The 23,545-nt window shown below is 37.4% G+C and overlaps 1 protein-coding gene across 9 annotated transcripts; it reads left to right on the top strand.

Moving 5' to 3' along the window:
- The first annotated feature begins 2,129 nt into the window (after positions 1–2,129).
- Positions 2,130–23,069, top strand: LOC113686721 (sodium/potassium/calcium exchanger 4). 9 transcript variants are annotated; one of them, XM_089204658.1, is made up of 9 exons: positions 5,874–5,957; positions 13,264–13,318; positions 16,916–17,057; positions 18,148–18,453; positions 18,599–18,702; positions 19,004–19,104; positions 19,627–19,919; positions 20,302–20,679; positions 21,952–23,069. In XM_089204658.1, exons 3-9 carry the CDS (start codon positions 16,922–16,924, stop codon positions 22,281–22,283), a joined length of 1,650 nt encoding a protein of 549 aa, XP_089060784.1. In that variant the 5' UTR covers positions 5,874–5,957; positions 13,264–13,318; positions 16,916–16,921; the 3' UTR covers positions 22,284–23,069. The 9 variants fall into 9 exon arrangements, with proteins under 9 accessions (XP_027060181.2, XP_027060179.2, XP_089060784.1 ...); XM_027204380.2 differs by lacking the exons at positions 5,874–5,957; positions 13,264–13,318 and adding an exon at positions 2,130–2,439; XM_027204378.2 differs by lacking the exon at positions 13,264–13,318 and having other exon boundaries at positions 5,692–6,014.
- The last annotated feature ends 476 nt before the right edge of the window (positions 23,070–23,545 follow it).

A 23,545-nucleotide genomic window follows, 5' to 3' on the forward strand; every position in this document is an offset into this window, starting at 1 on the left:
AACGGAGAACGGAGAACGGAGAACGGAGAACGGAGAACGGAGAACGGAGAACGGAGAACGGAGAACGGAGAACGGAGAACGGAGAACGGAGAACGGAGAACGGAGAACGGAGAACGGAGAACGGAGAACGGAGAACGGAGAACGGAGAACGGAGAACGGAGAACGGAGAACGGAGAACGGAGAACGGAGAACGGAGAACGGAGAACGGAGAACGGAGAACGGAGAACGGAGAACGGAGAACGGAGAACGGAGAACGGAGAACGGAGAACGGAGAACGGAGAACGGAGAACGGAGAACGGAGAACGGAGAACGGGGAACGGGGAATCCGGAATCCAAAAGGAAAGGAGGGAACAGGAATAGAGACTAGGAGTGAGAATAACTGCCACCGAGAAGCGGTAACAGGAAATCAAATGTTCAGTTCTTTACGTTCCATCTAACTAGTAGATTCCATGCTGCAGTGAGTCACAATGATTAGTAATAGATCACATCACAGATGAAGTCAAAATGTGGTAAAAACAAAAAGGTGGCACTCGAAGCACAGCCACTGATATCCTTACCACATTTTAACATCTAAAGAGAAGAAGAAATGAAAATTGGTAATGGTGACGTCATCTGTGCGTCTGTCAAGAACTAATCAAAATGCACGCGCACTGAAGCTTATCATATGATTCTTTATAAAGAAATCTCCAGCATGAAAGGACAGTTGGTATACTACAGCACAAGTAACATGAAATCTAAGCCAGATGGGCTAAAGGGAATACTTAGGACCTTTTCTAGTCTAGCTCGCTGAAATATTTGAAGACAATTACAATCAGAATGATGAAATAACAGGAACGGGTCCTTAAGTTTGCCGATGAGAAATTCACGATTAACATCAATAGCGGGCTCCCTGCCAAAATAAGAAAAAAAACGCTATTTTGTTAGTGCACGCGTTTGTAACGTTTGTAAAAAGCATTGATTGTAAGACAGCGCCGTGCGATATTATCGTAAGCGATAAAGGTGTTATTCCACGTCAAGGAGATTCTGTCTACAATATCAACAGATTTTCAATTATGAATGTGTTAAGAAGAAAGAAGATGTCAACCAAGGTTCATCGTTTCACTTAAGTCCATATGAAATGTGCGGCAGGGAGTGTAGAGAATCGATATTTCGATATTGAGTGTTGAGGCGCACAACCTACACGGTTGAATAGTTATATACAAACAGACAAAGCGTAGCAATTTACTTAAGAGATGTGACATTTGAGTTAAAGAATACAACTGTAATGCTAATATTCTCTTGCTTTCTCCCATGCTGAAACCACCAGAAAAGGCTTCCGACATTACCTTTGGCGACTTAGCCGATTAAGGTGCACAATCTGCTTGGTTGAAAAGTTAATTGCAGAAAAGAAACTACTCAATTTGCAAACAGACAATGTGAAGGAATGCACTTAACAGATGTGTTATCTGAGTGAAATAATACTATTGTAATGTTAATATTCTTTTTCTTTCTCCCAAGCAGAAATCACCAATGAGGGCTTCCGGCATAGCCTTTGACGAATTCCCAAGTTCAAAGGCGCACAATTCACATGGTTGAACATCAACTTAGTTGAAAAGTTACTTGCAGAAAATAAACTTCTCAATTTGCAAACAGACAACGTGAAGCAATGCACTTAATAGATGTGACATCTGAGTGAAATGTTACAATTGTAATGTTAATATTCTCTCGCTTTCTCTCAAGCAGAAATCACTAATGAGAGCTTCCGACATTGCCTTTGGCAAATTCCCAAGTTCAAAGGCGCACAATTCACATAGTTGAATAGTTATTTATAGAAAATAAACTTTTCAATTTGCAAACAGACAATGTGAAGCAATGCACTTAATAGATGTGTTATCGGTAAAGTTTCCGCACAGCCCCATACTATTGTAAAACAAATCTGTTTTCCCAATGGAAATGTATTGTATTTGTTATCGTTTTCTCTGTTCAAGAACTGAATGTATAATGTAGGATGGGGCTGTGCGGAAATTTTACCGTGTTATCTGATTGAGAGAATATAATTGAAATGTTAATATTCTCTTGCTTTTTCCGGAGCAGAAACCACCAGAAAAGGCTTTCGAATTTGCCTTTAGCGAATTCCTACGTTCAAAGGCGCACAATCCACTTGTAATTTGCACTTAATGAATCGGTAACATCTGAGTGAGAGAATACAATTGTAATGTTAATATTCTCCTGCTTTCCACTAGAAAAGGCTTTCGACTTTGCCCTTGGCAAATTCCTGCGTTCAAACAGTATATTAAAATTGGTGTGACGATTCATCTTCACACTATAGCTAGGTCACTTTGTTTGTCTTGAAAGAGGATTATCAATTTACCGTATGTGAACTCGCAGAAGGAAATAATTGCAAGCAACAAACAAGCAAGGCTCTGAAGTCCTATAAAAGAGGTTTTACTGTACGGAAAGGTAAGACATTACTGGTTTGTACTTGGTCAGATTATCGTCAAGGTTTGAAGAACTGAATTTTTATATGAAGCAAGGCTGATCGAAATAACTCCCAACTTGTTCCAACCGAGCTGCAAAAACAAAGCATGCTTAGATTTCGCTTTTAAAGAACCAATAGTTTATGTATTACAAGACACACTGACTTGGAAATAGATTTGTTGAAATAAGATAATTCCTTAAAGTGCCGCTCTCGCAAGGGGTGATCCCCTTGGAAAAAAGGTTTTATTTTATTTTTTGCTCATGAAAAGGGTTTAGGACACTTGTCTCAAAAATAATTTAGTTGTTATTCAATTCTCTTTTTTTGCGTCGTCATAAGCCAAAACTGATTTTTGGCTAAACCACCCGTGTGGACAGCGATCGAAAGTGTAAATTTCACAGATTTTCTCCAACGCGCAGCGACGTAATAATATGGCTCACGGAATTCTATCTTACTACATGTTGCAAGATGTATTCAGTCAGTTTACAGACAAAATATGGAAACTTCACCTGAAATATTCATCATACCAGTGTGATCAGAGGATGCCCTTCTCTTAAACCTTAATTTGCACATCAAGAATTCACAGAGGTGTTCGAAAGAATTCTCAAAGTGCAGGGGTTAATCGGGCCAAAAAGGTATATTAGTGCATAGCTTATACGCCAATAAGGTCTCCGATTGCCTCAAACCCGCGGGTATACTAATGTCTAAAATGTCTAATTTTCATCCACCAACATCTTGAAAACAACGCAAATCCATGTGTTTGCTAAATTGCGCTCTTGTCAAAGATCATTAACATAATTCTGAAAATTGACCAAGATCTCCTTTTGACTGTTCAAACTTCGTTTGCTTATCTTCTAATTCGAGGATTTTAGGTTTTCAAAACAACTGAATGGAGAATAGATGCCCAGTTGTCCTAAAACTTTGCGTAAACGTGATCGATCGAAACGCTTTCACGCTTGCGTGACTTACAAAGTGAACGAAGGTGATCGGAAGGCACCTTAACGATAACTTTCGTTGAAATATTAGGTCATGAACTAAGCACAGTGTGGATAAGATCGAAATAAAAGAATAACATTTGACACTCTGGTCATTACAGATATATCGCGTAGCTTAACAGGACACACAAACAAGTTAAAATACGTCATAGTGTTTTTTAAAAAACAACACGCATATATATGCATACACTCTGAAAGAACTCTTGTAGTTTCTCCACCGAGATTGAGCACACGGAACGCAATGAACTAGCCCTCCTTTCTGCAAATTTGTCTCCATCATTAATGACTTAACACTATAATGGACCGCTACGGTTTTGAGCGACAAACTCGACATCCCTCTGCGACCATCAAAATGGATCGTGAGGTGTTATGTTAATTTTTCCCTTGTTATATGACCTGTTACGCGGGTTATAAAAAGTGAGACCAAAATTAGTTAACGTGAAGGATTAGAATCAATCGTTATTAAAACGGACTGAACAATTTTACATTTGACAGAGGATTTTAATTTGTCTTTTGAAATGTTTACTTGATTCGTGAAAAGCAAAGATTGTAGCGGCTGCGAGTATTTCAGTCCTGATTTCTTTGCTGGAATGCCAGGACGACGGATCGAGTCATTCGAATTGCTTTCAGCTATCCAGCGAAATCCTCAAGTACAAGTTAATTTTGTTCCATTCCGATCATTCTAACCTCGAAATGGAAAAACAAAACAGACATGACTAAATCGAAGATTTTTTTAATATCCTTCAGAACTTTTTTCTCTTTCATTTCGAGAAGGGGGTTCATAAGTTGCTTTATATAATGAGCTATTAAGCCCCGCGCGCGCAATCCTGTAGAAAACCGTAGTGAAGGCTGACGTGTATCGGGCCAGACGGGTCGACGTAAACCCCGGGCCTCACACCCCGATTAGCTGAAGTGCTCTCCTGCGGTTGGGGAATAACTCATCCGATATGTCATTTAATATAAGTGGTAATCAACTTAAACTAGTTAGATTTTCAAGCGATCTGTGTTTGGTTTCAACTCAGTCTCATCGCATATCTCTCAAAACGTAATTTGATCAGTTGCCTTTAACCATAGTGATATATGCTCTGCTCTGAAAAGTTGCCTTGCCTTCTAAAATCGACGCTGGAACGCATCGCGTTGGGGAAATGTGTTTCACTACTAGAATTTAAGAGCTAATTTGAGAGCTAATCAGAACATTTCTTGTACTTAGAAGAAAATGCCGGATCTACGGCGTATAATCTTGGTTATGAATTGCCAAATTTTGAGAAAATTCAAGCTCTTGATGATGACATGTCAAAGACAGTAAGGACTTTTTTTAATAAGCAAACACCAATTTTAATTAGCTAACACCAATAATCTTAATTTTGTTGTTGTTGTTGTTTTTTATCCAAAAAAATATCAATCGACTTTTGAAAAACTAACAAGATCAAACAGTTGCATATTTGCAAGAGGAAAATGAAGTCCTAAATCCACTGAGTAATAATTACTCTTGATAAACTCGCTAAAATTCGATAACATGTTCACAAAATGTATCTATGACAATTCAAGAGAAGTTAAAATTTCCATGGGCAGCAATAGATGCCAGATCTGTTTCAGGAGCGCGTAGAGTGAGGGACTGGGGGGGGGGGGGGGGGGCTTTAGCCCCCCACTTTTTTGTAAAACAAAAATAAATGAAACAAAGAATAATTTAACAAAAATAACAGAGCCAAAATCAGCCCCCCCCCCCCCTCTCAAAAACTTGCTGCGCGGTCCCTGTGTTTATGGAACGGGTAAGTCTTTCAGCAAAAGATTCGAATTTATCCGCAGTTCAAATATATGTCTTTCATATATTCACAGTCGTTTATTCACCACTTTACGGGCTTATTTGGAACCAACATGATAACCAGCTCCCAATTGGCTTGTTAGCTCAGATGGTAGAGCGCTGCACCGGTATCGCAGAGGTCACGGGTTAAAATCTCGTACAGGCCTGAATATTTTTCAGGCCTTATTTTCACTAATGCTCAAGTAGCGTGTATTATTGCGAGGATCACTTTCATTCGCGTCTTTATCCGCTATTCAAATATGTGACTTTCATAGATTCACAGTCGTTTATGCAAATCTGTCTTGTACATAAAGGAAAGGGGATACAATGTGACATATCATTATTTTGTAAATAATTGAGAGCATTTTTGCTACTTTTCTTCACCGTTACTAAGTAACAGTCAGAGGCCTGGGCACGAGATGGATGTTTCAAACACAGCTGTGTACATATTAATGATTGTTTCGCTAATCAAAGATGCGTAGATCATTCTTTCTTTCTTATTTCATCGCCTACTATAAACTCGTCCTTGAATCGTGAATAGACAACGGAGAAAATCATTTTAAGTCATTTGGTTGCCCGAAATGTTTATTTGAGGATGAAAATCAAGGAAGATCAAGTTTTTATTGCCAGGCTAATAGAGACGATTGCTACTTCTTCGTGCTAAGCTCTTGTCACGCAAAGGTGAAGACACAACTTACGATAAAGAGTGAATCTGATCCTCACACACACAGTGCTGAGGGAGGAAAGTACGTACTGCCTAAAGGTATGAAATGAAATGAATTTATCAAAATAACAGGTGAAGTATTTATGTTCTCACACTCAGCGATAAAAAAGTGAAGGACTGCGTGTGTTTGTTGCCTCTGTACTTTATTTGTTGCCTCTTTACTCTTAAGCCCAAGATGTCAGATGTGGTCTGTTACATATAGTTTGTCATACCCAACTTAATTTTTCTACTGACTACATAATTTATTATCCGTTTCCCTTGAGCAATACAATCATTCGAATCATCGAGTAGATCCTTGGGGGAAAACAATGTTCCCTAATCTTCTTGTAAACAGTTGATGAGCTGAAAAATGTGAACCTAGAACTGAGTTAAAATCCAATTGAAGCTCTAACCACTCCAGCATACGCGCGAAAAGCTGATTAAAAGCAAGGATGTGCTCTTCGGAGCTTTGCTCGTATTACTTAAATATTGCTCTTTTACTCGATGAAAAATACGGTTTCATTGAAATTTCAGCTCATAAGCTATATTCATACAGGTAATTTTAAACAATAACAAGCATAATTTTGGACAAGAGAATTTGTGCTCGTGTTCTTTTTGTTTTGGTTCATGGAGTAAAACAAATAAACGCGCTTATTATTTAGTAAAACAAAAATAAAATTAAATGCAAGCAACGTTTTAAACTGTCAATGAAAGACAATTTCCTAGACAACGCTTCTTAATAGCAGTTATTTTAGACAATACAAATATTTCTGCGAGTCAAAAGAAGTTTGAACTCAACGGTTTAAAGTTCGAATAATTTGAGAGACCTTTCTTCATGTTTTCAACTTGCAGTTGTTTTATAACAGGCGAAACACTTGTATCGCCAGCGAATCGTGGTAATGAAAACTGACTAATTCCGCTGCTTCGCAATCATTTGGCAATGAGGATACTTAGTTTAAAACACGTGCCAAAAAAACTAAACGCTATCAAGGTACAGCATGACTCCCTCTTACTATTTAACTTAACAGATCACCGTAATAAATTATAACTTTAACGAACTATAATTGTACCTCGCCAAATAACTTTGGCTCAGTAATTTCCTAATCTTTTTGTTCATTCAGTTCTTACCTCAGTCTCCTTTTTTGACTGGCCTTTGTTAATAAAGACGGGGAGAGAGATGATACGTTTAACTTACTTTGTTTGAATCTAGTCTCTTACATCTAACTCTAGATATTTGAGATTTCCACACTTATAGAGATCTGCAATATTTAACCAAATGGTGAGAGGACAATAATCTTGTTTGAAATGTTTCCAACTGTGAGTGCCTATTAGTTATCTCCCAAAGGCACATAGGGCGTGGTTGTAATTTACATTTAATCTTCTTAGATAGGCTATACCTTGTGAAATTACTCTATAAAACACCCAGGCTTAGTTTTTGACATCTTTATGTCGTGGAAGGCTCACGCACAATATTAGTTTAAAAAAATGTGTTGACAAGAAGTAAGACGGAGTCTCCGACGAAGCAGTTCTGCCGATTCACTTGAGTTAAAGATTTCGTTCATTTTCCTGTATGTTGTAAGAAATTCATGAACTTATACCAAAACCACAATCAGCTTGATCGGATCTCTTTATTTCACTGAGTGTGCGGATATAGAAGTTTACTTGAGAGAAGCGAATCACGACGAATATTTACCATTTCAAGGGTTTATTTGGAACCAACATAACGACCAACTCCCGGTTGGCTTGTTAGGTCAGTTGTTTGAGCGCTGCACCAGTATCGCAGAGATCATGGGTTCAAATCCCGTACAGGCCTGAATTCTTTTTTCAGGCCTTATTTTCATTACTGCTTAAGTAGTGTTCATTCCTGCGAAGATCGCTTTCATATTCACGTCTTTATCCGCAGTTCAAATATGTGACTTTCATATATTCACTGCCGTTTATGCAAATCGATCTTGTACACGAAGGAAGGGAATACAATGTGACATATCATTATTTTGTAAATAATTGAGAGCATTTTTCCAACTTTTCTTCACCGTTACTAAGTAACAGTCAGAGGCCTGGGGACGAGATGGATGTATCAAACACGGCTGTGTACATTCTTTCTTCCTTATTTTATCACCGTTTTCTCCTATAAACTGGTCCTTGAATCGTGAATAGACAACGGAGAAAATTATTTCAAGTCATTTGATTGCCCAAAATGTTTATTTGAAGAAGGAAATCAAGGAAAATCAAGTCTTAATTGCCGGGCTAATAGAAACGATTGCCACTTCCTCACGCTAAGCTCTTGTCACGTAAAGGTGAAGACACGATAAAGAGTGAATCTGATCCTCATACACAGTGCTGAGGGAGGAAAGGACTTACTGCTTAAAGGTATGAAATGGAATTAGTTTATCAAAATAACAGGTGAGGTATTTATGTTAATTCTTACACTTAGCGATGACAAAGGGAAGGACTCCGTGTATTTGTTACCTCTTTACTTTAAAAGTCCAAGATGTCAGATGTTGTCTGTTACACATAGTTTGTCATACCCAACTTAATTTTTCTATTGACAACATAATTTATCATCCGTTTCCCTTGAGCAATACAATCACTCGAATCACTGAGTAGATCCCTTAATCTTCTTGTAGCCTGTTGATGAGCTGAAAATGTGGACCTAGAACTGAGACAAAGTCCAATTAAAGCTGATCGCTTCAGTATGCGCGCAAAAAAATGAATAAAAGCAAGGGTGTGCCAGTCGAAGCTTTTCTCGTGTTAACCAATTACTGCTCTTTTACGCGATGGAAAATACGGTTTTATTGAAATTTCAGTTCATAAACTATACTCATATAAGTAATTGATCGCCAGAATGTGCTATGAAGCTTTGGATTTTAAACAACTACAAGTATAATATTGGATAAGAAAATGTACGCTTGTTTTCTTTTTGTTTTGGTTTATGGAGTAAAACAGATAAACGGGCTTATTATTCAGTAAAACAAAAATAAAATTAAATGCGAGCAATGTTAAAAATTGCAAATGAAAGACAATTTCCTAGACAACGCTTCTTAATAGCAATTATTTTGAACAATACAAAAACCTTTGCGAGTCAAGTGGAGTTTGAACTCAACGGTTTAAAGTTCGAATAATTTGAGAGACCTTTCTTCATGTTTTCGACTTGTAGTTGTTATATAACAAGCGAAACACTTGTATCGCAAGCGAATCATGGTGATTAAAACTCACTTATTCCGCTGCTTCACCATCATTCAGCGATAAGGATACTTAGTTTACAACACGTGCCAGAAAAACTAAACGCTATCAAGGTACAGCATGACTCCCTCTCACCATTTAACTTAACAGATCACCGTAATAAATTACAACTTTATTGAACTATAATTGTACCTCGCTAAGTAATTTTGGCCTAGCAATTTCCTCATTTCTTTTCCTCATTCAGTTCTTGCCTCAGGCTCCTTTTTTGATTGGTCATTACTAATTAAGACGGGGAGAGAGATGATATGTTTCCCTTAATTTGTTTTATATGTTGTCTCTTACATCTAACTCTAGATATTTGAAATTTTCACATTTATAAAGATAAGAAGTATTTAACTAAATAATTAGATGGCAAAAATCTTGTTTGAAATGTTTCCAACTGTGAGTGCCTATCATTTATCTATCAAAGGCACATAGGGCGTGGTTGTAATTTATATCTGAATCTTCTCAAAAAAAAGTTATATCTTGTGAAATAACCCAGGATTAGTTTTTGACATCTTTATATCGTGGAATACTCACGCGCAATATTTGTTTTAAAAAAATGTGTTGACAAGAAGTAAGACGGAGTCTCCGTCGAAGCAGTCCTGCCGATTCGCTTGAGCTACAGATTTCGTTCATTTTTTTTTTTGTATGTTGTAAGAAATTCATGACCCTCTACCAAAACTACAATTTACTTGATCGGATCTCTTTATTTTACCGATTGACAGACATCAAAGTTTACTTGAGAGAAGGCGAATCACGGCGGCTTTCAAGACCTTTGTTTATCATAACTTTGGAGGACAAATAGAGAAAACTGAGAAACTAGATTGAAAACATATACCAATGTTGTGTTTATTATGTCTGTATCTTATCCATTGAGGCGGCTTTTGTAAGGGTAACCGAACCCCTTACCACGCCTCTCCACCCTGCGTCTTGCCTCAGTGAATTGTTCCCTCTTTACCCAGCGGTTATTTTCGCGAAATACATGTAAACGTGGCATCATATTCTAATCAAGCCTCGTTTCACTGTTCTTGTCGATGACGAAATCAAAATGCCGCTGTGAGTTTGCTTCGTCTAATGAAGCAGTTGTGTGTTGCAGTTCCTACACCATATGGGAATGAAAGCTTCAGTGACGCTGTCGATTTCCACTTGTGGAATTGAAGGTAAAAATTAGCAGAGTAGCTGCTGGAAAATTCGGCGCTGGGTAAGGACGACTGATAAGTTGAACGAAAACAACATTACCTGGATCAGTTTACTACGAAAAGACATCGACAGATGACAGGACCATTAAAATAGATAATCTCACGTTGCTTGCGTCCTTCTGAGGCAATTGGATATTTGCACTAGCCGACTTTCCCTCGAGCAGACGCTCCTATCACATGGCCAACCTTCTCTGCCTTTATTCATCAGCTCCCACAAACATTTCATCACACTGTAATGGATTTTTCCAGTAAAGAATTTTTCCTCGGTTATCCCTACTAAGGGTTAGACTAATTATGGTAGAAGGACTTGGCTCTTTAATTCAGCAGCGCGGAATTTTTCTGAATTCCCATTAAGCAGTGCAAATGCCGAGAGCACACAGATTTTCTTCCCCCCAGCAAGACTTATTTGTTCTCATGATAATGTGTAATGATGATGAGGGATTTCTATAGCGCCATTTCCTTGAGCTAACGGTGCTGTATAACACTTTGAGGGGGACTTTGGCCTGACTGCATTAAACAGTTTACAATTTTGTTGAAACGATTTCGGAAACGAGGCCAGACCACAACACCAGAAGCTACATTTCCTACTCCAGCTCTGCTAGAAGTGCTTGGGCTTTTTATCGTGACTTTTGATGATGTTTCGTTGTAACTTAAGTATATTTTATGCTTCAATGAAATGATATCACTTTGATTCGTTCATGGATATCACCCTTCGAGCTGATAGGCCACCTTGTTAAAATAAAGCTTTTTTCAACTTTACTGCAACCTCTATTAGATAACGAGATATCTCAACAGTTCAAGGGGCGAAATAACCAACGGTAGAAGGGAATGAAGCGCATGAAACTTCACTTCTCAACTTAAAAAAAAAACCATATAACTTAAGGTAATAGCCTTCATGGAAAAGTGTCTCTTTAGCATTTTTAGACCCACATCTTTCTCAATGTAGTCTTCATACAACCACGTTCTACTACGCTTTTTTTCAAATAGTTCATCCACAATTTCTCCATCAATCTTTCGTTTACTTGAATTTCTGTTCCAAGGACGCAAACGTTTTCATGTGGTTCCGGTAAGAGTACAATTTTATGCTCGTTCTTTCTCCCGCTCTTTCTTGAGATGCGCTTACCCTTTTGTTTATATTTCTAATTGTTTCTTTCCTTAGATAAATTCAAATTTAAAAAAAAAATGCCAATCAAGAGCCAAACAATTACAATTAGAGTATTAGGAGTTAAGATCTAATGATATCCTTAAAATAAGTTGTTTAAAGCGAAGCATAGGAATCCTCAACAATTTTATCACCTTTTTAAACTTCTGATTATCTTTTGTTTTTGAAAGTCAGTCGAAAGCTTTTGTTTTATATCGACTATTTTGACACTATCAATTAACTGAGATGATATAGAGGAGTTTGTGCCATATTGGCTAAAATAAGTCCAGTTGTGACAGATGTACTGAGAATATTGACTGGATTGTAGCGGAAAGACCTTAATGATTAACATTGAAAGTACACGTATATGATATACTGTATTAGTCGCCAGTGTCACTTCCACGACTGTCTAATTTTTGATCTACACGAATTTTGTTCAAGACAATCTTTTTCTTCCTAATTCCCCTTATATAATCTTAATTTTGTTGTTGTTTTTGTCGTTGTTTTTCATCCAAAAAGGTATCAGTCGACGTTTGAAATACTAACAAGATCAAACAGTTGCACATTTGCAAGAGGAAAATGAAGTCCTAATTCCAGTAATAGTTACTCTTGATAAACCCGCTAAAGTTCGATAACATGTTCACAAAATATGTCTATGACAATTTAAGAGGAGTTAAAATTTCCATGGGCAGCAATAGATGTCAGATCTGTTTATGGTACGGGTAAGTCTCTTAGCAAAAGATTCGAAGCATTGGCGAGACTCTTATAAACTTCGAAAGTAATATAAAGGACACTATTTTTTCTTTTTTTTTCATTCACATCAGATTGTTTCAAACGATATGTCATTCAAATAACTCAAATTTAAATTCATTGCACTGTTCTCCACCGTCTCTATGCAAGCAGGTAATTGAACAAATTCTTTTTACCATATTAACAGAAGTTCTTTTTGACTCTATTCACGGCAAGCTTCTTTGCATAAGATTGGGAGCTAGACTATCTACTAACTTTTAAACTGAAAAAGCACATTTCCATTTTTTTCCGCTCTAGTTTCCGCCCCGTTTTTTCAAAACATGCAAATCTATGTTAATATGAAAGCGATCTTCGCAGTACTGAACACTACTTGAGCAGTAGTGAAAATTTTATCCGCAGTTCAAATGTGTCACAGTCATTTATTTACCACCTCACGAGTTTGTTAGGAACCAACATAATGACCAACTCCCACTTGGCTTGTTAGCTCAGCTGGTAGAGCACTGCACCAATATCGCAGAGATCATGGGTTCAAATTCTGTACAGACCTGAATTTTTTTTTTCAGGCCTTATTTTCATTACTGCTTAAGTAGTGTTCACTACTGCGACGATCGCTTTCATATTCACGTCTTTATCCGCAGTTCAAATATGTGACTTTCATATATTCACAGTCGTTTATGCAAATCTATCTTGTACACAAAGGAAAGGGAACACAATGTGACATATCATTATTTTGTAAATAATTGAGGGCATTTTTCCAACTTTTCTTCACCGTTACTAAGAAACAGTCAGAGGCCTGGGCGCGAGATGGATGTATCAAACACGGTTGTGTACATTCTTTCTTCCTTATTTTATCACCTTTCTCTCCTATAAACTGGTCCTTGAATCGTGAATAGACAACGGAGAAAATTATTTCAAGTCATTTGATTGCCCAAAATGTTTATTTGAGAAAGTAAATCAAGGAAAATCAAGTCTTAATTGCCAGGCTAAATAAAGTGTGAATCTGATCCTCACACACAGTGCTGAGGGAGGAAAGTACGTACTGCTTAAAGGTATGAAATGAAATGAATTTATCAAAATAACAGGTGAAGTATTTATGTTCTCACACTTAGCGATGACAAAGTGAAGGACTCCGTGTATTTGTTGTCTCTCTGCCTAAAAGTCCAAGATGTCAGATGTGGTCTGCTACATATAGTGTGTCATACCCAACTTTTAAGTTTTTTACTTACAACATAATTTATTATCCGTTTCCCTTGAGCAATACAATCACTCGAATCACTGAGTAGATCCTTGAGGAAAAAAATGTCCCCTAGAAGAATGTGGACTTAGAACTGAGTTAAAATCCAATTGAAGCTGATCACTCTAGCATGCGCGCGAAAAAGTAAGTAAAAGCAAGGATGTGTTCGTTGGAGCTTTTCTTGTGTTTCTTAGATACTTCTCTTTGACGCGATGAAAAATACGGCTTTATTGATATTTCAGTTCATAAACTATACTCATATAGGTAGTTGATCGCCAGAATATGTTAAGAAGCTTTGAATTTTAAACAATAACTTGTATAATTTTGGACAAGAGAAGGTGCGCTCGTGTTCTTTTTGTTTTGGTTTATGGAGTAAACAGATAAACGGGCTTATTATTTAGTAAAACAAAAATAAAATTAAATGCAAGCAATATTATAAATTGCAAATGAAAGACGATTTCCTAGACAACGCTTCTTAATTGCAATTATTTTAACGAGTCAAGTGGAGTTTAAACTCAGCGGCTTGAAGTTTTGAATAATTTGAGGGACCTTTCTTCATGTTTTCGACTTGTAGTTGTTTTATAACAGGCAAAACACTTGTATCGCCAGCGAATCGTGGTGATGAAAATTGAGTAATTCCGCTGCTTTTCTATCACTCGGCAATAAGGATACTAGTTTACAACAAATGCCAGAAAAACTAAACACTACAAGGATACAATATGACTCCCTCTTACCATTTAACTTAACAGGTCGCCGTAATAAATTATAACTTTATCGAACTGTAATTGTATCTCACCAAGTAACTTTGGCTCAACAATTTCCTCATTTATTTTCTTCAGTCAGTTCTTGCCTCAGGCTCCTTTTTTGACTGGCCATTACTAATTAAGACGTGGAGAGAGATGATATGTTTCACCTAATTTGTTTTATATGTAGTCTCTTACATCTAACTCTAGATATTTGAAATTTTTACACTTATAAAGATCTGCAGTATTGAACTAAATGGTTAGAGGACAAAAATCTTGTTTGAAATGTTTCCAACTGTGATTGCCTATTATTTATCTCTCAATGGTACATAGGGCGTGGTTGTAATTTACATCTGAATATTCCCAGAAAGGCTATATCTGGTGAAATTACCCAGGATTAGTTTTTGACATCTTTATGTCGTGGGAAGCTCACGCCCAATATTTGTTCGAAAAAATGTGTTGACATGAAGTAAGAAAGAGTCTCCGTCGAAGCGTCCTGCCGATTCCCTTGAGGTACAGATTTCGTTCATTTTCCTTTATGTTGTAAGAATTTCATGAACTTATACCAAAACCACAATCTACTTGATCGGATCTTAAGCGAGTGTACGGATATCAAAGTTTACTTGAGAGAAGGCGAATCACGACGGCTTTCAAGACCTTTGTTTGTCATAACTTTGGAGGACAAATAGAGAATGAAATACGTGAAGGAAAGCTTCAGTGACGCTGTTGATTTCCTCTTGTGGAATCGAAGATAAAAATTGGCAGAGCAGCTGCTGTAAAATTGGGCACTAGGTAAGGACGACTGATAAGTTGAACGAAAACGACGTTACCTGAATCAGTCTCCTACGAAAAGACATAAACAGATAACAGAGCCATTAAAATAGGTCTGCCTAGATAATTACACATTGCTCGCGTTCTTCTGAGGCAATTGGATATTTGCACTAGTCGACCTTCCCTCGAGCAGACGTTCCTACCACAAGGCCAACCTTCTCTGCCTTTACTTTTTAGTTCCCACCAACATTTCATCATACTCTAATGGATTTTTTTAACAAAGCATTTTTCCTTGGTTATCCCTTACTGAGGGTTAAACTTAATTATGGGATAAGGATTTAGCTCTTTAATACAGAAGCGTGGAGTTCGCACACAGACTTCCTTACCCCCAGCAAGACATATTTGTTCTCATCATAATGTGTAATGTTAATGAGGGATTTCTATAGCGCCATTTCCTTGAGCTCATGGCGCTTTACTACACTTTGAGGGGGACTTTGGCCCGACTGCATTCAACAATTCACGATTTTTGAAAAAAGAAATTTGTAGATGTCTTCAATTTCGTAAACGAGATCAGACCACAACACCGGGACCTACGTTCCCCTCTCTCTGCAAGAAGTGTGTGGGCTTTATATCATGAGTTTGATGATGTTTCGTTGTAACTTAGGTATATTTTAGAATTTTGGTATGATACATGGTGTTGATTCGTTAATGCGGGTAAATCTCAAGATGCAAGGCCTCCATGGATATTAGCCTTCGAGCTGTTAAAACAAAGCTTTTTCAACTTTACTTGAACTTCTATTAGATAACGAGATATTTTAACAGTTCAAGGGGCGAGATAGTCAACAGTAAAAGGGAAGGAAGCGCATGAAACTCCACTACTCAGCTACGAAAAAAACGCATTCAACTAAAGATAATAGCTTTGATTTAAAAGTCTCTCTTAAAAATTTTTAGACCTACAAGTGGCTTAGAGGTAGTAGGCACTGTCAATCAGTATGCTTTCATGTGCGTTTATAAGTTAATCTTTAATGTAGTCTTCTAACAAACACTTTCTACTGCGCTTTTTTCAAATATTTCCATCCAGAATTTCTCCATCAATCTTTGGTTTACGTGAGTTTCTGTCCCATGAAAGCAAACGTTTTCATGTGGTTTCGGTAAAAGTGCTGCTTTATGTTCGCTCTTTCTCCTCTTTTTTCCTGAGCTGCGCTTGCCTTTTTCTTTATGTTTCTCACCGTTTCTTTCGCTTGATAAATTCGAATAAAAAAAAAACGAAAAAATGCCAAACAAGAACCAAACAATTACAATTAGAGTATTAGGAGTAAAAATCTACTGATAGACTTAAAAATAAGTTGTTTAAAGCTAAGCATAGGAATCTGAGACAATTTTATCATCGTAAAAAAACTTTTTTAACTTCCGAATATCTTTTGTTTATAGCAGACGGTCGAAAGCTTTTGTTTTATATGGACTATTTTGACACTATCAATTGACTACATTCATTCATTACTTTGAAGACAGAAGAAATCGTGTTGAACCGGTGTGAATGAAATAGAAATATTTAAATAATAATTTTCAGTTAACCGCGAAATTGAATCGTAGTTACTGGGTTTTAGTCTCTTTAAAGCTTAATCTACATCGCATTTATCGCTTTTAAGGATACAAGAAACGCGAACGACTTGGTAAGCGCCAATTTTCCCGCTATTTTCCCTTGAGCCACAGGTCGCGGTTGATCGCTTCTTACAGGTCCGTATCTCGAACTGCAGGTCTTTGAATAAATAACCAATAGCTTACCACATAAATACCATATTGTGTAAGCAAATGAAGCAACCTGAAAAGTTTTTATCTTGGCGTTAGAAATCAGTTCTTTAAGTATTGAATTTTTTCTTACAAAAATGTGATTTTAGGCAACCATGAGACGAAAGAGAAGATTCAAGACTCAGCTGGCTTGCGGTGGAGTACTTGCTGTCCTGTTTACTGCTTTGGCTTACCATGACCTAAGCAAGGACATTACAAGCGAAAGTACAGCAGTCACAAAAGAACATTCAGGTAGATCATGATATCGTAAACAGTTCGATGTACCTGTAAGGAAAACAGTGAAACAAAAGGTTTTTATATTTTGAAAACAAATATTTTGTTTGACGTCTGATTTGAATACCACCTACAAGGTAAACAAATATTTGTTAGTGGCAGGCCCCCCCACCCCCAGAAGTGAGCCTTCGTAAAATACTCGTTTGATTGTAGATCAGATTCCACATTCAGTATTTCTTCTGGAAACGTTCTGTGTTTAAAACTTATCATCTAAAAAATTAGGTGTCCTACGATTGCAGCTGCTCTGCGGTATTGCCTTCAATAACCACTACGCGAAAACTGGCCTTGCTTCCCATCAGCGTTGGTTTTTCAGATCCCTCCGCTTAAAGGAGAATGATGCTAAATTCAAAGTGAAAATTTTCATATATTTCTTTTGTAGGAAATATATTAGAGAAATTGTTTGTAAGCTTGGTAATCTTGCTGATGGGTCGTTGCAGTTAAATATACTCGATAGGACAAATGAAAGCGATGCAGTTTTTCAAAATGGAAACTTGATAGATTCACAAAAATTCTTAAAGTAGTTTAGTAGCTCACTGAGCTAATGGTTTATCAAAACGATCATAGGCTAAAGTTTTACCTCAAAACCAATTTTTTAAAAAGGAAAACGATAGTTTCCAGAGGCGCAGAGTACCTGTTTCATTCACAGTTTTTCAAGAAGCAGTGACATTGTCAGATAAGTCTTGTCATAACAAAAAAAATTAACACCTACGCACCGCTGAATTATTTGGCTTTGCAGTACAATCATCTGCATGCTCGTAGGTCCCTCGAAACTAAAAAGCTCAAACAATTTCTAATATGGGAATTCCCATATCGTCCTTTATTAACTTGTTTATTTCATTATTACCTTAGATGTGTCATATTGTCACAAACTGAAACATTGCAGTCTTCATTCTTATTCAATTAGGCACTTTATTTCTGAACAAATGCAAGAGCCATTCCCCTCCCTATAAGATGAAAAGTTTTCTACTAATTTCCTCGGGTAATTATTTGTTTGCTTTATTTTTATACAGTGTTAGAAGTAATTACATTCTTTTAAAATCCCTTTTAGAAATATCGTTTACGTCAAGGCATCTTTCAGCTCACAAAACCCACAAGCTGAAAAACTGCACGCCACCATCGATAGAGGAGTTCCCGAACGATTTTTTCAACCAGAAGCAAAGGCAACATGGCGCTGTTATTGTTAACTTTGCTGTCGCTTTCTACATGTTCTGGGCCATAGCTATAGTGTGTGATGATTATTTTGTGCCATGTTTGGAGATCATCTGCGAGAAAATGGATCTTCAAAGTGATGTAGCTGGGGCTACGTTTATGGCCTTAGGAAGTTCAGCACCTGAGCTTTTTGCTTCTGTGATTGGTTAGTAACCTGACTTATGGTATCTCTCAGTTATTACGCGAGCCATGATTGGTCAATTTAGAAGGCTGAATTTCACGGTACGACCCGCTAAATTCAGTCGGGAATTTTTTCGTGCTTTCACTGAGCAGTTTATTTTCTTTTTTAGGTGTATTTGTCACAAAAGGAGACATTGGGGTTGGAACTATTTTAGGATCAGCAGTTTTTAACGTACTTTTTGTGATTGGTGTCTGCGGCATTGGGGCAGGCACGGTAAGCTAAGTAAAGCATACGTCAATCAGCAAAATAATACAGGCTTCTCATATGCCAAACACAAAATGCTTTTCAATAAGTAAACAAACCTTTCAATTGCCTGTAACTCTTCTTTGAAGCCTTGATTTATTTCAAATTGTCAACGGTATCTTTTTCTGGCTTTATTCTATCAATTTTAACAAATCTTTCTAACTTTTTAATCTGTTGTTGTTGTTTTTTTCGCTCTACCTGAACAGAAATATCTTTATTTAAATTGGTTTAAAATTTTTTCCTCACGTTCATGTTCACTTGATTCCTTTAGGTTTTGTACCTTGCTTGGTGGCCTTTAGTGAGGGACAGCATGTTCTATCTGTTCAGTCTTGTTATACTCATGTTGGTTCTTATGGATAACATAGTCATCTGGTGAGGAGGTTTCAAATAATTATCGATAGCATTTAAACTTGTATGTGATGATTCGATTGCTAACTTAACAGTGAGGAAAGTGTCTGAAGGGGTAAAAATGGGATCTAGGTTTTGTAAGCTGGTAAATTTTAAAAATAATTTGGCTCAAATGTTGTCCGGAAAAAGGGGTAATGTAAAATTTGATCTGGGAAATTAAATCCGTGCACCCACCCCTCCCCGCCTTTATTGATAATCATGGTCTTTCATTGATTATCTGTTCGTTTCCTGTTCTAACAAACTTGAAAATCACTTATGTTGATTAAAACTTCATGTTCCTGTTGAACACCAGCTAATTACCTGACCATGGTACACAATCCTGGCTGGGCCATGAATGAGAATGATACACGAAATAGAGGTTTGGGAGAAAAAAAAGGAAACAAAACTCCAGCTTTTAAATTCAAAACGAAATCAGTGGATAAGAGTTGAACCAGTTTCACTTTTTTGAAAAACTTTCCTCTAAAAGTATTCATGATATCTCCTCAGGTCAGAAGCCACGGCTATGGTTTGCTTCTACTCAGTCTACCTTCTGATTATGTTTTTCAATCCTCGCATCGAGGCGTGGCTCTACAGGGTGACAAACACAACTAGCCCTGAATACAAGTCTGAACTTCACGCTAATAACGGCAAGAAAAACGAGTACTCAAAAGTTCCCGGAGATGACTCAGAAAATCCTGAATCTGAGAAAAACAAGGAGAAAGACGATTTAGAAGAAGTAAAAGAAGACAACGAACAAAATAAAAAGGAGGAAGAAAAGGAAAAGAAACCTGTATTCTCTGGTAAAATTTCCATTTGATTCTCAAATGTACGTGTACGCTGTACATGTTTCAAGTAACTGATAGGGATTTTTTACCTCCGTGTGCAAAAACTTAAAAGTGTTGTGGCTTGATACCTGTAGATATTTCCACAATTTTGATCATCACGGGCAAAAAAAGATGTTAGAGATCCCTGGAAAGATAGTAAAAAATAACAGTTCGGTGGAAATAAAAGAAAACAGAATATGGATTGTTAAGGATGGAGAAGAGTCCTCCGCTTGTCGAAGGTTACAAGCTATGATGAAACTGTTGCCATAGGAATAAATCCATAGGTTCTAAAAAGAGAAAAGAAAGACTAATGAAAGGTCTTTCAATGTTCTTTTTTTTTTTTTTTTTCAATCCTCAGAAAGCGGCGAGCATTTGGCTCATCACTATGAATATGATCAACAAAGACCTCACGAGGTCCCAGATCTCACCCTAGGAACGCCATTGAGTCCACCGGAAGGAGTCTGGGCTCGCTTCTGCTGGGCGCTTGGGCTGCCAATCAACATTTTATTCTATTTCACAATCCCAGATGTAAAAAAGGAATCTTGTCGTAAGTTCGTGGGATTCTCTTTTGTGGTGTGCATTGTGTGGATTGGTGTGACGTCATATATTCTTGTTTGGATGGTTACTATAATTGGATACACTTTCATGATTCCTGATACCGTTATGGGACTTTCTCTTGTCGCTTTCGGTAGCAGTGTTCCCGACTGCTTATCAAGCCTCTTTGTAGCGCAGAAAGGTGGGTGCCAAATTTGTCTCATCGTTTTATTAAGATTTTGTTTTCTGCAGTAATTTTTTCCTGTTTAACCCTCGACGGATCTTGTGACCACCCAATATTTATCGCATCCCCCGTGGGGGGAAGAGGCTGGGACTAAAAGGACTATTGGGGTCCCCCCTTCGTTTAGGAGGAACGAAGGGGGGACCAGTGCGTCGCTAATGAAAAGGGGGACTGTCGAAAATTGACTGCCAATTAATTGTTGATGCAGAGGGGGGGTGGGGGGGGGGTCACAAGGATATTACATAGCCTTCACAGCGGGGGAGGGAATCTGGTAAATTTATCTTTACACAACTGGTGTAACTTGGACAGTACAACAATAAGCAACTATTGGATGAGTTTGAACATGTTACTATTAATTATGCGAGGTCTGAGTTATTCGCCGAAGGCGGAGACTGATAACAAAGTTACGACTTTTGATAATTCATGATATCGTGAGAAAACGTAATTCTATAATTGTTTTATCCTGCAGTTTTTTAAATAATCTGTACAAGAAGAAACTTCTCTCTGAAGCTTGCAAAAGCTTGAGAACCAGCCACAAGGGCAAGGGCCTTGGAAGCTAGGCAGACTTTGAACTCGGCATATTATTCAATACCTGATGCAGATGTTAGGTTGTCATGTCTACTTCACAAGCTATTGTCTATTGACAGAATGCTCTCTCGACCAATCAGTTTTCATACTCAGTCTGATGCATGATAATTGCAATTCAAGGTTTTTCAGAGAGAAATAAATAACCCTTACTGATCGGGTTGATATCTGTTCTGTAAATTTAGGAGCCGAATTTTAGCCCCACGATTCATGGCTGAGTGCGAAGCGCACAGGTCATTATCGAAGGAGGAAAAAGAGGATTTTTGACACGACGGAATGACAGGCCAAAATTAGCGAGGCATTTATCATTTCCCTTCTGTTTCCGACGGGTTCTTCAAAAACAAAATGAATCAATTTCAAATCTTTGTTCTACTGTTAACACGATTCAGCTTATTAACGTAGACACTAAAAGATCTAAACTAACATTTTCCAAACTTACTGATTTAAAATCACAAATTAATTTGGTGGCATAAAAAAATTTACCATTTAAAGTGACCGCAAAATTTATTAATTGCGGCAAAATATAACACTGAGGCATAAAACACATTGCGTAAAACTTTATTGCAAACTTAGGATAATGGTCGATCCCAGGATTAAAATTCGGAACCCACTCAGTTGCCATTATTTTTTTTTTTACTTTTCCTGTAGGTGACGGAGATATGGCCGTGTCGCACACAGTTGGTAGCAATGTATTCGACATCCTGTTGTGCCTAGGAATTCCCTGGCTTGTCAAAACCACTGTGTGGGACTATGACTCAGCCGTCGTCATCAACAGTCACGGACTCTTCGTCTCTTGTTTCTTCATTTTGGGCTCCATAGCTGTCACGCTGTTTATTATTTACTACTATAAATGGGTTTTGGATAAAAAAGTGGGCTGCATCTATCTTATATTTTACTTTATATTCATGGGCATATCTATCTATGTGGAAATGAAAGCGTTTGGGAAGTACAACCCGCCTATGTGTATCGTAGACGTTTGAATTCCAAGGCCTATCTATATTTGGAAAGCCATTAAAATTGGCCATTGTTATATTTCAATTGACATGGTGTTCGTAGTTCAACTTGTCTGTATGTACTTGAAGAATACTCTGGTCGAGGGTTTTAAACATGAGATGCAACTTTCCTCGATGGCATTCAATCGTCCCTGCATTCTAAAATACCAAACAGTTAGAAAAAAGACTGACAGAGAACAGTTAACATTCATAATAGTATGTCAGAATAATTTGAATCAATCTTGTTTCTGTACTAGTTTCGCCTTTAAGAGAGATAGAACACCTCCGCGACTAGTTTCCTACTCCCATTTGCCACGAACATATACAAAGAACCATGCTGATGATATCATTTGAAGACTTTTCAATTCCAAAAGGATGGATAAGATTTTAAGGCAATGTTATTCTTTTACAGGTTAATCTATCCTACACAGAATTTGCACGAAAAATGACAACAATCCTTGCTGTCATTTTGCGTGCCATTAAACATGCCATTAATCACGGGAGTCAAGGGCTCTGCTGAATTAAACGTGTTTTAAGACACACGCTATTTTTTAAATTAGATTACGAAAGACAATGACTCTACCAGAAAGGAAGTTTGTGAGAGTAGGAAAGTGATTAAAGTTTTTGGTGTATGCAACCAAAAAATAATTTCTTGCTTGGGAAAAATTTTAAGTGCTTTACAGGTGTAAAAAGGTGAGGAACTTTCCACCGGGTGATTAATGAAAAGGATAATATTATTCAGATCAATGCAATAAATATCTTCCTTTTTTGAAATATCTCTTTCATTATTTTGGGGTGTACGGTAAAGGAGCTACTTTTATATTATATTACACTGAGAAATTGTTTTTAATCTGATATATTAAATGCGGTACAAGAATTTCCAGCCCTGAGAAAAACCTTAACTGCACACGCGTAAACTAACGATATTTTATAAGACGTGTGTTTGATGTCGCTAAACAGCTGATATCACGTCACTCTTCCGCGCCACTCTCGTCAGTAAAGTCGGCTTTTCTTGTCAGTGAAGGCCTATGGTGTTTTTATGATAATAAACAAACTAATGTAAGGTTTCTTTTAGATATGAAATTTCTTGTCTCATGTTCAATGCGATATCTCACAACTGAGCGCAGCGAACAAGTAAGATATCAGATTGAACAGGAGAAGAGAAATTCCCCATCTACAAGCAACCATGTATGACCCTATTGCAGCAACAGTATGTTACTGACAAAATACACCCACTGAAATAATTTTAC

This window comes from Pocillopora damicornis, chromosome 4 (genome assembly GCF_964200805.1).
Source record: "Pocillopora damicornis chromosome 4, jaPocDami1.2, whole genome shotgun sequence".
Lineage (NCBI taxonomy): Eukaryota > Metazoa > Cnidaria > Anthozoa > Scleractinia > Pocilloporidae > Pocillopora > Pocillopora damicornis.

Bases quoted from the DNA above. Each gene is read 5' to 3' on its own strand.
- LOC113686721 (XM_027204380.2), top strand. From the start codon at position 16,922: ATGAGACGAAAGAGAAGATTCAAGACTCAGCTGGCTTGCGGTGGAGTA. The intron at 19,105-19,626 runs GTGAGGAGGTTT...ATATCTCCTCAG, and splicing joins ATGGATAACATAGTCATCTG to GTCAGAAGCCACGGCTATGG. The intron at 19,920-20,301 runs GTAAAATTTCCA...TTCAATCCTCAG, and splicing joins AAAGAAACCTGTATTCTCTG to AAAGCGGCGAGCATTTGGCT.